This window comes from Coloeus monedula (genome assembly GCF_965178545.1).
Source record: "Coloeus monedula genome assembly, chromosome: 1".
Lineage (NCBI taxonomy): Eukaryota > Metazoa > Chordata > Aves > Passeriformes > Corvidae > Coloeus > Coloeus monedula.
Window position 1 is genome coordinate 81,592,087 of NC_138781.1, and position 15,693 is coordinate 81,607,779.

At 35.8% G+C, this 15,693-nt stretch overlaps 1 protein-coding gene across 1 annotated transcript in view; it reads left to right on the forward strand.

Annotated features, from left to right (window-relative positions):
* The window catches only part of CDH18 (cadherin 18), a gene marked incomplete at both ends in the record, with an annotated part of 166,875 nt that overhangs the window by 23,405 nt on the left and 127,777 nt on the right, over positions 1–15,693 (forward strand). Inside the window, one exon of the mRNA XM_082295385.1 lies at positions 11,073–11,367. Within this exon, the coding sequence (XP_082151511.1) occupies positions 11,073–11,367 (295 nt within the window). The remainder of the gene's footprint in view (positions 1–11,072; positions 11,368–15,693) is intronic.

Below are 15,693 nucleotides of genomic sequence, written 5' to 3' on the forward strand. Positions count from 1 at the left end.
CCAGTCAGTCATTAATAGTGATGTAAAACTGTTTTATAAACATTTTCAGAACTTGTGTCTTACTTGTCCAGATGTGCTGATGTGAATGTGAAAAATGAGGGGTTCCTTGCATTGTAAAATCAAAAACTTGCAGTTGTGGCACTTCAGATTTTTATGGACTGAAGCGGGTCATGGTAAATCTAGAAAGACAAAATGAGCAGTAGCACAGTACCCCTTTGAATAAACTGTGCTAATTGGTGAGAATTACCCGGTTAAAAAGCCTTGACCTCAGAAATTGTATTTATTCTTGAGAATGCTTGTGTGAAGTAAGGAAATACACACAAAAGATTCTTAAATTTCCCCAGTTTACATCCATAAGGGATACAGAAAATTTTTGTAACAGCCCATAAAAAGCATGATAAAGATAAGGAAAGTTGTTTACATTCCCATTCGCTGGCATTGATAGGTTTCTATTTCTTTATTCCTACTTGTGAAACTATAGTCATCTTTGTAAGAGTCAGGATCACTTTGTCACTTTGCTATTGCAGTCATTACATGACATATCTGTGGAGAGAGCTGGTGATAAGCTTCTGCTGTGAACATGAACCTTCTGACTTACACAACAAAAATGTTCAAAGTAGCAAAGCTGGCATTTTTCATTATCAATGGATTTTGAGACAGGTAATCTTTCAAATTTGTGGAAACATGCCCTCAACATGATGATGCGGAGTTTTTTCCTGTGTCATGTAGTACGTTTTGTTTCTAGCAAACAGGAAGAGTTCTACATTAGAGGAAGAAGGAGAGTGTCTGTAACCAGAAAAAAAGATCATACTCTCTTCTCAGAGAGATGCAGAAGAAGGGTGATCAGTTGTGAGACTTGTAATGGAAACTCTGTACAGAAGCAGGTTTTTTACAAATACAAATTTCACCCCACAAGAAGAAAAGCTGTAGACCACATAAAAGAGATGAAATCACAATCCAGATGCAAAACCAGAACATGATTTTGAGTGTTTAATACTGCATAAGCAGTGAATAATCACTACCCCAATAAATCAATATTCTGATATTCAATGTTATGATAGCACTTCCTAATATTTCAAAAGTATATAACAAAGAAGTCTTACCAAAAAAATGTGACAAAAAGAAAAAAAAAGCTTCTCAATAATGAAAATGTGCAATTCTTTTACCTGGAAAGTGCATTAATATGAGTTGATAGGGAGCTCATAAAAATATAGAGATTAAATCCTTTTTAAACGATATATGCTACTCTTGATGACACGTGGTAGTGCATTCTTTTCAGTTTCTTCAGAATGAAACAACTTTTTCACCTGAAATAGAAGCCATTGGACAGTAGCTAACCTGTTTTATTTCCACAGTCTTAAAGATTTCCCAGCAAATTAGCTTCAAAGACATCAAAACCAAAAATGTGTGAAAGATTTTTGGAAGGATGGGATAAAAGGAAGCTGTTAAATTAATTATCTCTCCTTGATCTTTTCCACATAATATTTTTTTCCTAATCTAACTCTGTAATTGACTAAGTAATCAGGTCCCTGGCAAAAAATTTCCTCTAGCTGATTTTACATGGCTCAAAGATACTACATCAGAAAATCACACATTTATTTTTTACCTTCACAGTATTTCTTAGGAAGAGCAAAGTAAAAAGAAGTAATTTAGAATATCACATGAGTACACAGCAGAAGCAAAGTAAAAAGAAGTAATTTAGAATATCAGATGAGTACACAGCAGAGTTGTTTTCCCAGAGCTTAAAAATTAATGTGCTGTCTTCAGATCTATCATAGAGCAAACAGTATTATCTGTAGCACTGTCGAGCAAACAAGCAAACAAATAAATGGTACTTTAAAAAAGAGTTTGAGTACTATTACACTTAGAGCTATGTGGTGCAGCGAGCTATTTCTATCGCTCTCATTATCAGGAGAAGGTCTGTGCACAGAGATCACACATAATACAGAATTTGTTGATCAGAGCTTTAGAGAACTAGTAGTTTTTTCACATTTTGACAAATCTGAAATAATCCTTAGGTTGGTATTCCTGTTCAGTAAAAGATATGTATCTTTTATTTTTGGAAGATCCTGTTACAGGGAATGTGTTCCCTTCTTGCCTTTTGTACTAGAAATGGAAAGAAAAAGAAGAGTTTGATTTTCTCTTCATACACGTAAAAAAAAAAAAAAAAAAACCAACAGTGCAATGAGAGTAGCTTGACTGAACAAGCACCAGAAATGAAGACCAAAAGCACAAAAGCACCTGTAGAAAGTCTGGAGAAACAGTGTGTGGAAACAGACTGTTTTTACACACACTTTTTCTCCATCGATGTCACAAATGTGCAATGTTTTTCAGTGAAGAGCAGCTTTTCACTGCATCAGTGAGTTTCCAAGCCCTGAACTCTTGGATCTCTTGGGTCTTTTCAGAAAATATATGCACTTACTGTTTTTCTGACTTTGACCTTTTCAACATCCTAAGCAAACATCCTTTCATATGAAAGCAGGCTTACTTGAGCAGGTAATGCAAGTTATGATATTGGTACCTAGGACTGCTTTTGACATCTTTGAGGTGTAATTCATCTGTGACTGTGTAGCTGTATGGTGAGGCATTTACAGACAAAGCAGAATTTCAGTGGTCTAAGGAAATGAGAGGTTTGCAGGACCTGTGCCCAAGAGTAGTTCGTGAACTGAAAAGCTTTTATTTCCCATTTGTGCTTGTGCCCTTTTATAGGAATGGTGAGATTTTTAGAAGTGTTTTATGATGGCGTATCACCTTCTTATTATGATTTAGTTACACAGTCAGAAGCAAAACCCTTTTCTTACAATGTTGACGATGTGTGGTCAGGGCTTATTTGAGTAACAGTGTATCATCAAGGCATTTGGATTCAAACAGTCAAATTTATGGTCCTCCTGAACAGATCTAGGAATCTAAGTTATCACCATGATTACAGATTAATTGATTGTAAAGTGAGATTTGGTGACAGTAATTGTGAAGAGAAGCTAAAAACTGAAGCCCAAATACGAAAAAACCTTAAAAACCTCTAAAACCCATATACTACATAAATCCTACTTGCTGGAAAAAGGAAAAAAAAAAAAAAAAAAAAAAAAAAAAAAAAAAAAAAAAGAATAATTTCTATGCCCATCACAGCATTTGGCCAAATAAAAGATGTCTCAGTGACTGCTCTCTTCAGCCTGGCCAGCACCTGCGGTGTGTAGCAGGAGTGGGGAGCAGCCAAAGGCTCGAGGCTTTAAAGCTGCTCCTCTGGAGTTCAGCTCTGCCCAGGGGAGCTGAAGCTCCAGGTGCTGTGGCTTGGGCAGCAGTCCCAAGGAGGGAGAGGATAGAAAGTAGCGGGGAGGCTTGCCTTTGGATACAGTTTCAGGTTTTCTGCCCGAAGGGAGTCCAAGGAACACAAGCACAGATCAGACCTGTACAACAACTGATAAAGGGAGGTGTTACAACGGGGATGGCTTGACAGGGGACCAATAGGGGTCTTTGGGGGAGGGATATGGACAGGGATAGACATCCACGCGGACCAATAGCCTCGGGTGGAGGGAAAGGGATCACATGCCCCAATGGGGCGTGGAGGTTTAGGGGATTTCCAAGAGGGGAGGTATCCGAGGGGGCAGGGTCTCGGGGGATTATATGGATAAGGGTAATTAGGGAGGGCTTTGGTGACAGGCACAGAACAATCCAGAACTCCGGGAGGGGTTTGGGTGATTGATAGGGAAGGTGCCAGAACAAAGCGGGGGGATAACCATATTGGGAGCACCGGGGGAGCGGCTTGGATCTGGGATGGACCAACTGGGAATAGAAGAGGGGAAGGTACAGATGAACCATTCGGATACAAAGAACATACAAAATACAATAAAAACTTTGCATCACCACAAAAAGATGTCTGAAACGAAAGCTTACTGCTGTGAAGAGAGTTCAGATGAAAAGTTCTCCAGAGTGTAATTATTTTTTTTCCATACAGAAGACACATAGTATGGACACATAGCACACTGAAAGAACAAATTGGAATTCTATTTTTCTTAAAAATATATCATGTTCTTTGGAAACAAAATGACGGTTTTATAAATAAATGTTTACTGTGTTGTTTTAGAATTACTTTTTTCTTTTTTTTTTCTTTTTCATTCCCTGGAGTGCTTCTGTATAGAAAGAAAATAGAAGCTAATGTTGACCACTTGTGTCTGCTTTAGTGTACCTGATGTTGTTTCAGACGTGATTGCTCACTGCATACTTCTGCCATTATACTTCCTAATGGCTGCCGCAAAGGAGCAGGCTTCAGAGAAGCCGCCTGCAAACGGGAGCATCTTACAAGAACAGATGTTTGGGTGCTATAGTGTTACATTGTGAAGTTAATACTGTTTCATTTGTGTTTTTCCTGGATGATTGCAATCCAATTATTTTTCTTCTATCTCAGAAAACTCATTCAGCAGATGGGGAAATTGCAATTTTCTATTTTCTTCCTCTGGTTGACAAGGGTGTGGAATAACTTCTTGTCAATTTGTGGACACTGCAATGGATAGTACAGTTATCTCTTGGGCTAATGATTCCCTCTGAAAATTCCATCAAAATGTGTGACATTGCCCAGAGCAGTGTCTTTCATTAAAATATATATTATAGCTCAGACCAAGGGAAGCAAGTCTGCAGCAAATCTGATGATGTTTTTACTGCATAGACACAATGAACATTTCAGTAGTATCAGCTAGATTCTGCTTTTGCAGTGGGTACGATCCAGAAAAAATTTATATGCCATTTTTACTACTAATAATTTAATGTAACCTTTATTTTAAATGAAATGTTTTTGTCTACATAAACATCAAAGGAAGTCAGTATGATTGCAGTTAATATTAGAGGGAAGATTAAAATATTTTTTACTCAGTATTTTAGTGCTGTAACATTAATTTTTTATATATATCTCTACATTTTGTTGTTTTTAGTGAGGCAATAAACAGTTCTGTGTGACAAAAGCAAAGTAGCTTAATACATTCCTCTATGTTTTGCTAAAGCTTATAGCTCATGTTTTTTGGACATAATTTTGTCATTCCTCTGGGTTGGGCACTCATTGGTAGACTTTGCTGCAGTAGTGTTGTGCTGGGCCCCTCTTGTCAAGATAAACTCATTGACAATGACAACAGAATTCAGAAGGGGAGGTTCTGCTGCTTTCTTTGAAAGAATATGGTGCTCTCTGAACAGAACACAATATTTTCTTCAAGACATAATGGTAGTGTCATTAACATAACAGGTTTTCCTTTTGTATTCTGTGCATATTATTTTTATTGTTTACTATTTTTCAACAATATTTTTTAATTATCTGCAGTTATTTCAAAATACTTTAAGTGTTATGTACATAACCACTTCTACTCTGATTAAATTCATTAGGTTAGTGCAACAGTTCTTAATTTTTTCAGATCAGCCTTGGATTTGAATTTAGTACCTATAAGACAATCTCTTCACAATATTTTTTTTTTCTGGAACAAGATATATTCAGATTCAAGAGTTTATTGGTAGTCAGTTAAAAATATTGTAAAAATCATAAGTAGTCCACTTAAAAAGCCACCCACGCAGCACTCCAAGAATGCAGATTGTTCAACTAAAGCAAACAGGAGGAAGCAGTCACACAGTTAAATTACTGATAAACTCTTCTACTTTACAGTTGCCCCTCTTGTCCAGGCTTTCTTCTCTCCTGGTCATGCATGGTTTCATGGTTGCCTCTTGTTTTCCTGAGACAAGTGCAGGGGAGCGTAGTGATCACTGTGAGTTGTTAACATTCCACATTCCCAGTAGAAGCAGGATGTTGGCTTTCTCAATTTTTTGATTGATTTTGTAGTACTTATTGGTGTGTTTTTTCCCATTGGGCCCCTTTCCTATTGTCCAGTGGTTTCTCCCTATTTGTGGTCAGTTGCTTGACAAGTAGGTATGTTTAAATGTTTGGATATATGATTGGCTAAACGTCAGCTAAAGCAATGCAGATGTATGTGGTTGATTGGTAGTGAATAAGGCCAGTAACTAAGCAGCAGCCACCTGGTATTTGGGGTTGTGATTAGGCTTTAGCCACTTGATCATTTTTCAGTTACAAACAGTAACAACACTGTAGTAGCTGGGCAATTAGCCTTCAATAGGTGCATTCATTTTATAGCAGTTAATATGCTAATGCTAGTGCATCAAAAAAAGTATTTAAAGATTCATAGTATCAAAATTAATATAAGGATATAAAGAAAACTCATTAACTGAAATACTTGCAAGTATCTGCAAATCACTCCTTTGATTAATGTAGCCCTTCTGCAGTTTCTGCAGAAACTCTAAAAGAAAATGAGCTTTTAAATGGACTGATGGAAGAAAAATGTTGAAGTCTTAGCTAAACAAGGACACCTTGGTTACTGTTCTGCAAAATCAGATATGCACTGCTGATATGGGCTAGTTAAAGACTGAGGAACCATCATAAATCTTCCTGGATGTAACTTGTTATTAAATATGTCAAGAAGTGTAGCCCAGTGGGTTGACAAAGGGGATATTCCAGATATGCCCATTGGCTATTATTTTCAGCTTCTTCTTTCCCTAAAAAATTCAGCGAAATAAAGACAGGAATAATGACCAACAGGGGATGAAAACTGAATACTTTCTGGCAGCTTCAGGTTGTGGACAGATTCAGAATATTAAATAGATCTCTTCTTGTTGGAAGCATAACCAAACCAGCAGTAATGTTTGCAGAAGCCAGCAAGAATTGAATCTGCATTTCCACAGGGAATTCAGAAAGCTGCACTGACTGCAGTCTGGGGAATTGGAGACATTGCTGTCAGGGATCAGGAGAGGGAGGAAGCTCCCTGGGTCTGGCACACTGGAGACTCCCCCAAGTGGGTCATTACTAGGCCCAGCCTGGAGAGGAAACCCAGGGTTACTGGGGCATCCCCAGCCCAGGCATCGAGCACCTCCTTGGAGATGGAGCCAGACTGAGGCTGGGCAGGGAAGGGCTGTGGGGAGCTGGAGACCAACTCTGCTGCAGCATTGCTGGGGCAGGACTACTGCCCCTGGGGTGCTGTAATGAGGTCCTGAGACATGGGCAAGGGGGGAAAGCCCTGCAAGGCTAGAGAGGAATAAGTGGTAAAGTGTAAGATGCACTAGCCTCTAGTGGATAACTAGGCAAAGTATTTGTTGGTCTGCAAGGGCATTTTTAAAGTAACGTTCAGGGTCTAATGTAAAATTGCTTAGGAAAACAAGTTGGAACAATTAAGCAAGGGGGGAAAAAGTGTCTTTAAGTAACAGTTAAACAGCCAATATCACAAATCAATATATAATCATCAGGCTGTCATGGAAACTAAGATCTATTCAAAGACAATTTCAGTTATGTTTTCATAATCATAGTTAAAACCTCACACAGATATCAGAAAGCTGTGTTCTAATGCTTGGCATATTTCCCTTGCATCTCTTTTCAGTGCTCATTACTCATCTCAACATTATGAGTAATCATGTTTCAGTTTGCAGTGCATTTGTATTTCTCTTTAAATTCGAAGACGCAATGTTGTATCTTTCTGTCTCTGACTGACAGAGCAAAGGAAAAAGTAATACCAAAATTTTTGTTTATCTAAGATACTGACTCACAATGCTACAGTGTGTGACTGTCTCATCCTCTCACGTATATGTGTTCTTACAGTAGTCATTGGCAGAGGTGATGGAATCGAACTGAAATGAAATGGCCACACTCCTCTAGGGATCTGCTTTGAGATGACTTCCCCAGGTCACACGAGTCAGGTCTGAACTGGTGAACAAAACATGGGTTGGTTTGCATTTGCATTGCTAGTGACATCCTTCTCTCCATCAGATTAATCTGCAAGAGAAATAGTTACAGCAGTCCCAAGCAGAGAGAAAGCTGACTATTGTCCAGCTAGATTTTGCTCCCTTGATGTCTTTTAGAAACTATTATAGGGAGTGCTGCAGAAATACACTGTCCTAAACACGAATTTGTAACCTAAGAGGTGAATTGTGGAGATGATTTCACAGTACGGAGGGAAAAGAGAGAAGTGCGCCCTGCTCATGGACATAAATCTCTCATTAATCTAGTGAACACTGTCTTAAGTAGGATTTCCCAGGGGCTCTCTCAGCACAACACATATTGCAAATAAGTGTTTGATAGAAATCTTGATATTTTTCTGCTTGGACCAATTTGTACTGAGATGGAAGTATTAAAGAAGACAAACAATTCTTTAATCTTTACTTTGCAGAAAAACTGAAATATAAACAACTGACAAAGAAAATGCCATTTTGCTATGCAAAATCCTCCTATGTGAATTTAAAATTCAGCATTAGAAGTTAAAAGGCACAAATCAAAGTGTTATATTTCAAACAATATAAGAAATATCAGGAAGTAAGCAAGCAGGAACTTCTTTTAGCTTTTACTTGTTTTCAGTTGTTGCCTTACAACTGCAATTTAAAAGACCCAGTTGTTAATGGAAGGCTTTCAGTGATTATTAATATGGAGATAATTTTCTTCTGATGATATCCCTGCCTGTACTTTTCAGTTGAAGCTTATTAACATAACAGAATGTTTAGCAGGAATAACATATAATTTGTTGACCATGAAATCAGCTGAGCATCTTTTGTGTTTCGTAATTTTCTTACTTTTCGATGTAAAAACCCTCTGACTCAAAATAAATCTGTATTTTCTTCACTGATGACAAGTACAAATAGTTGTTTCTTCACCATAAAAAAATTAGCTAATGTTACTAATTTGCCAAATGGTCTATGCATTTCATGCCATCACAGTGAATTTGTGAGTGTGCCCTTCAGCAGAATGGTATTGGAATGGCATGTCTGTGTTGATATTTGGGGTTTTGGAGAACCTTACTTCTCATATGTTATGGTAGTTCCTTATTCTGTGTATTTCTTACCTAGCAACGTAGCCAATTTTTTAATTGATTCATATGTTTGTAATTCCAGTTATGGATGCAGTGATTTTTGTTGGGATTTCTATTTGGTATGCCTGAATATGCTTTTACATACCCACTTGTAGCAGTAAAATGAGAGAAGTAGGATGGAAAGCCCTCTGATCTTTTGCAGTTCAGATTAGTTTTGAGCTCCTTATAGCATCACAGACTCATCAAATCTGCCATTTCGCTGTTAGCATTTGCAAGCACCAGCACTGAGCGCTCATTTTATCCCAAAAGACTCCCACAATTCTAATTGGTTTTGAAAAATTAGAGTACTAGTAAACCTATGCTAGAATAACAGAATACCCACTACACTTGTTTTTAGGAATAAATTACTTCAAAGAACATTTTGACTTTATAGGAAATTTGGATTCCTGGAATTTTACATTGAGTGGATTATTCCTTTGTTAATAGAATACAGTGTAGTTCTAAGGATAAGAAGCAATTAATTTTGCCAATGACTACTGTAAATGAAATGTGTAAGAATGTTCTGCTGTCCTACAAAGGCATGCCAAACAAACAGACCCTTTTGATGCTTCTTTATTCCATTAAGAAAAAAAAAAAAAGGATCCACATTGGTGACCCAGTTAGTTTTGGTTACTCAGTCAGATTTCATGTGACTCAGATAAGTATATAGTACATTGACTGAATTTGTACTGAAATTTATATGAGTTGAAAAACTTCAGTTTATTAGATTTCCCCTTTCCAAGCCCCCGACAGTACAAGATATAAATTAGGTGCAACGCCATAATTTCATTAATTTAGTAGACAAGATTAAAAAAAAACAAACTGTCGTCAAGTGCCATATGCTTACTTCTTTTACAAATAATAAGGAAGATAGTTTTAAAGGCAAGACAAAGACCGGGAAAAACAAAGATGCATCTAGCTTGTGTTTTATGTAAAATAAAAGATGTTTTCTACCCTACAGGTCTTATTTTCTCTCTATCCAACCCTCTATGGTTTTTGAACTGAGAATGAAAACAGGAAAGTAACACCTTGCATTCTATTAATTAAAAATAGTATCTGTCATTCTCTTTTTGCTTTGCTCAGATTCTGTATCAAAACTTAGTAATGACACACTGCAGATATTGAGAAATATCCAGAGTAGTAGGATAAGGATAAAAACAAGTGCCTTCTGATTTCACAGTATAACTGCAAAATACCTGAGGCTGTTCATTTCTGCGTCACCATTTTGTTCTTATTGTGCTCCTCAATAAATGCATTCCATTCTCAAAATTGTTTCAAAGAAAAAAAACACCAAACCCACAAATCTTCTCAGTCTATACAAAAAACACCCTTTCTCATCAAGCAACACATGTTCATTTTTAATCTAAACAGGCAATTCTTTAAAGTCAGGTTAGAAACAGTGAGGCAGTGGGAAGCAATTTCATGTTATCTTTTAACACACCAATCTACTTACTGGCTTTTCTTTTTCCCCCATCCCCCAAGAAATTGAATCTTTGTTGTACTCAAGGAGGGGTAAAATATATTTAATGTATATTTCATAGCACAAAGTGTTATGGACAATGAAAATGCTGAAATATCTGTCAAACTTCATCATTTAACTATAAATAATTTAAATACAATCAAGTTAGATGGCCTTCTAGCTAAAAATAAACAAACAAAAACCAAAGAAAATGCCTGTGTTTTGTTGCTGGATAGAGTAATCCAGACAGGCATCTGCCACTGGCACACTGTGCAGTGTTCTTTCACAGTAAATTATGTTGTCTGTGGGGCCACAGAAGAAAATGTAGGTGGGACTGAATTGCCACCACTGCAGTGGACAATCCAGTGGACTACTTAGGACAGGGTTTCTAGCATGAGTGCTGTTAGATAACTACTAGAAAGACTAAAACCAGAACCAAATAATACAAAAACCATCCCAGTTACTAGAATATTCTTGACTTAGGGAAGTTTTCTACAATGGACATAGAACCCAAGAAGTCCCAGCTTAAGAAATTAACTATGCTGGGAGGAAATGACCCTGAATAAAATGACTGGGTTGCCAGAAAGAGCATAGGAGGATTTACGGCAAGAGCTGGGAAAGGTGAAAAAAAGTAGAAGAGTGCTAACATTAATATCATAGTTTTTATATCTTGTGTGCAATAACCTTTAATGAAATTTGATAATTAATTTTATATTATTATATGTGCTTTTATTCTACAGCTGCATTCCAATTCCGACAAAGGTGATGGATCAGTCAAATACATTCTTACTGGAGAAGGGGCAGGGACTATATTTATTATTGATGACACAACTGGAGACATCCATTCAACCAAAAGCTTAGATCGAGAGCAGAAGACGCACTATGTACTTCATGCCCAAGCTATTGATAGACGGACAAACAAGCCGCTCGAGCCCGAATCTGAATTCATTATCAAAGTGCAGGATATCAACGACAATGCACCAAAATTTACAGATGGACCATACATTGTTACTGTGCCAGAGATGTCTGAAATGGGTAAGGAAAACAAACTGTGCTGTTCAACAATCTTTTAGCAAGTGCAAATGCCACATACTGATTGTCAAAGTTATAACGCCATCACATCGAGTGTATGTTACATATATTGGAGTTAAGAAGAGAAGAAGACATGAAATATAACCTGTATGTTACTGGTGACATTCATAGTAAGAAAACAGTACAGACACACACGCTAGTTATAAGAGAAGAGTCACTCTTAATCTTGAATGTGTTAATGTACATTCTTCGGCAAATTGTACTTTCCATTCTAGAAACGAGACGTATTCATATATCCTCGTTCAACTGCACACTTTATGGCGTTCTCTTATGTCCACATGAGCATTCTGTACAATTTGCAGAATCACAAAGGAACAGTAGTTTCCTAGATTCTTTTAAAGAATTTTCTTTAAAGTGAACTTTACAAAAAAGTACCAATCTTTGTATTTCCCCATTACATAGTTCAGATACTCTTATTCTTTGAGGTACTGTATTGTGCAATCAGTTTTCTTTATTTAATACTTTTCTGGTGTTGAAATTAGTTTATAACTTTCCTCTAATAGACGAATTGCCAACAGAAACTTGTACAAGGAAAAAAGGGCAGTATTTCTGTGAGAAACACGATAACTCCAGGACTATGCAAGCAATACTTGTTTGTGTGAATTACTACAGTGAGTGCATAGAGCTTCCAGTAAGAATATTGTGGGTCTGTATGAAATGTCTTCAGCTGTCTCTGATCATTCACCATGGCACAAAGCTTTACTGTTAGAGTTGCAGATCATTTCAGTTTCATCTAAGCTTTTATCTCAGTTATCTCCCATTACACCACAGGCTGTCTTAATGAGTAATTCATTTCCTTTACCAACTGTTTCCAAAAATGCATAGCTCCATCTTTCTCTTTCATTGGTTTCTTTTATCTTTAATGGAAACCATTTTAATTGATTATTTCCTTCACCTTTAGAAGCATTTTATTTTCTGCATAGGAGGAAAGGTAGTGGAAAATAGATCAATATTATCTTCAAAATCAAAAGCAGCTAATATAATATAATATAATATAATATAATATATATATTATATTATATATATAATATAATATACAATATATATAATATATTACATATATTATATATATTATAATATATATTATATTATATTATATTACATTATTAATTAATATAATTTTAATTTTTATTTGTATTCTATATATGAAATTTTTTTTCACCTTCTCAATATTGAGCATTCTTACATAAATGTTAGTAATAATTCTGCAGTAATCAGAATCTGGTGTTACTGTACAAGTACATCATACATGTTACTGTTTTCGAAAGAATGATTTGAATAGTCTGGGATGGTATTTTGTGTTATAAAACAGAATGGATTATGGTAAACCAATGAAATTTTGCCAGTAAAATAGAGAATTGATGCATATGTTTTATAAGTTAAATACTTTACTGGTTGTACTTGAGGGAAATCATTAAAATATTTATTCCACAAAGCTTTTGTGTTGTGTGAATAAAACAGAATTTTCATATTTTGTCATACAGGCATTCTATTGTAGGTGTACATTATATTTTTGTTGCAAATTTATTATCTCTATTTTCTTTTTTCCTTGATTTGTTTGTATTTGTTGCATTCTGAAAGGACTTTTATAGTCTGCAATTTCAGGAGGACTAATTCTATTATTGCTTCCACAGGATACACTCTTTGTGTCAAATGATGGAGATACCTCTGCCACTTTCATTAGTTCTATAATTAGCACTTTTTTTTTGACATTTAGCTGTGGAGTCTATGCATAATTGAACTTCTTGATATTATTCTACAAATTTCTAAGAAGACCGCACTGTGAATATCTCTTCTGGTTTTTACTCGATCATTTAAAGATCTTTGAAATTTACTGTCTCTCTGGAACAGTTCTCATGCTAAGTGGTGTTATTTTTGATCTCCATTATGCTGTTTAGTTTCAGCAGCAGTTCTTGTTTGTCTCCTCAAGATGCTAGTTGGTATTTTCCCCACAATTTGAACTTAATCTAGCTGTAAAAGCTGTAGAACCTTTATGGCTTTTCTTTTTTCTCAGGTCACCGACAAGTAAGTACAGGAAAGTTTTTAAATTTTTTTGGCAAATACTACATCACAGTTTTCATTGTGACACAAAATAAACATACTATTTATGCTTTATGTACTATTCTGAAAGAGATGAAAGAAAATGTCTATTCCTTGCCTTCAATGAAACTTTTCCCTAAAATTTGGCTCAAGAACCAAGATTTATATCTGAAATTATTTCTTCTGAAGCATAAAAAACCCAGTTGCATTGAGACCTCTGTGGTCTGTTTTAAGGTTTATGAAAGTCGTCTTTATGTAAATTAAAAGAAAATAAGAATATTTTTCAATCAGTAAAAGACTTCCATATGTGTTAATTGTCAGCTGCAAAATGAGTGAAACACTCCATGTTAACATTTTAGTGCTAGGGTAATTTAGAGGTGAGATTAGATGACCTCTCGAGGTCCCTTCCAATGCTAATCATTCTGTGATTCTCTGATAAGAAGAGTTTTCCCAATAAATTCTACTTAAGAAATTGATAGGCACAGTAGATTTTTCTGACTTCTTTTGAGAGTATTCCAATGTGAGTTAGTCATAATTTCAGATAATCTGGAAGACAATATTAATGTTGTTCATAAATATGATTTTTATTAGAAGTGCCTATTTTACTTCCTGTGTTGTGAAACTGAATCACATTTTGTTGAGTAATTAGTGTTTTAAGACAGCACTAAGAATTACTTTAGTTAGGCAGAAAATCCCTGTGTTTATTGAACTTCACCTTTTTATCACTCATTTTAAGTTTTTTGTTCACTATTGATTCATTTGAGATTTGGTACTACAGCAAACTATGGAAAGTCATGCATACAAATTTGCATTCTCAACACACGTATTTCATTGAACTGCCTCATTAAACATTAAAAATTTGTCTTCAGAGAGACAAATTGAAATATTCCCTTTCAGCTTTCCTTTGATATATAACTTCACAAAATTTTTATTGCAAACTATTTAAAAAAAAAAAAGAGAAAAAACAAATGGAGATATTTTGAAATAAAAATAGAGTGTAGTGCCCCAATTGAATAATCCTTATTTTTTATACCAGAAAAAAAGACAAAACTCACAGAGTGGTGTTCAGAGCATACAGATATGTTTTACAGCTCTTTATAAAGCATTAACTAAAAAAATAGTATTGTCATATTGTAATCTCTGAAATGTAGTGGGAAAGCATATGGAAAGGTAGTTTTACTCTGAATAAACAGAGACTCCAACTGGGAAAAAAAAAGTCGTTTTTATTGCCTAACTGGAGTGACAAAATTCTTTTGTAGCAAAATCTTCAGGCTTTCTTGACAGGGGCTTTTGCAGTAGGATAGTAAAAAAGAATGGAAGGTATTGGTCTGATGTTCATATCTGTCCTGTGGTGTCCAGAGAAATTAGACCTCTGTCTTTTGTATTTGATTACTTTTTTTTTTTTTTTTGACTTGTTAACATTTAAAATAGCAAGAGAGCTGTACTGTATAACTCTCCATCAGAATCCTTCATTACACCTAGCTCAACAACAAGAATACCGCATTTAAATGATACAAATGTATCCAGAATTGTGTTGCCTGTTGTGCAGACGAGTCTGAATGATGCTAACTTTGAAAGGAGTAGTTGGAAGGTAAAAGTACCCGTTTTGCCTTTTTTCTTGCAAGGCATTCTAACCTGCAGCTTTCACAAGCTGCCTTTTCTTGGTGCTCAGCCAATCAGGCAAGAGTCGGACAAAAAGCTGCTGTGGGGATATCTTATAAAATGCGGAGTGTGCTTGTGTGAGATAGTGAAGAAGTAAAGCTTCTGAAGTGCTGCATTCCACTGAATGAGAGTTTGAGAGGTAGGGTGGGAGGTTGAGTTAAAATCTGTGATTCTAAGGGTTCTTTTAGGTAGAAAGAGAACACTTTGCCACTATTCAATACTAAATTGCTATTATCAGGTATTTCTTGGGAGAGAGATACAGTTGTATTAGAAAATCACTGGGGCAAATTTTAAGATACAATGGCATTCCATTCATGCTAAAATCAGCTGCTTATGTGAGATGCTGCCTTTCACTGGTTCTGTTTCTTTTCTCTCACATCAATGAGTTATACAAGTGCTTAGATTCTTTTAAAATAAGGAGAGAGAAGAGAGTGTTCAAAGAAGGAGAGAACTATGAAATCTCAGAATTTCTGTTTCTTTCTTCTGAAATATGCCAAAATATGTTCATTGATTTCAAGACACCTTGATTTCCTAGAATTCTGGAGAGAAGTGCTAGTGGAAACCCAC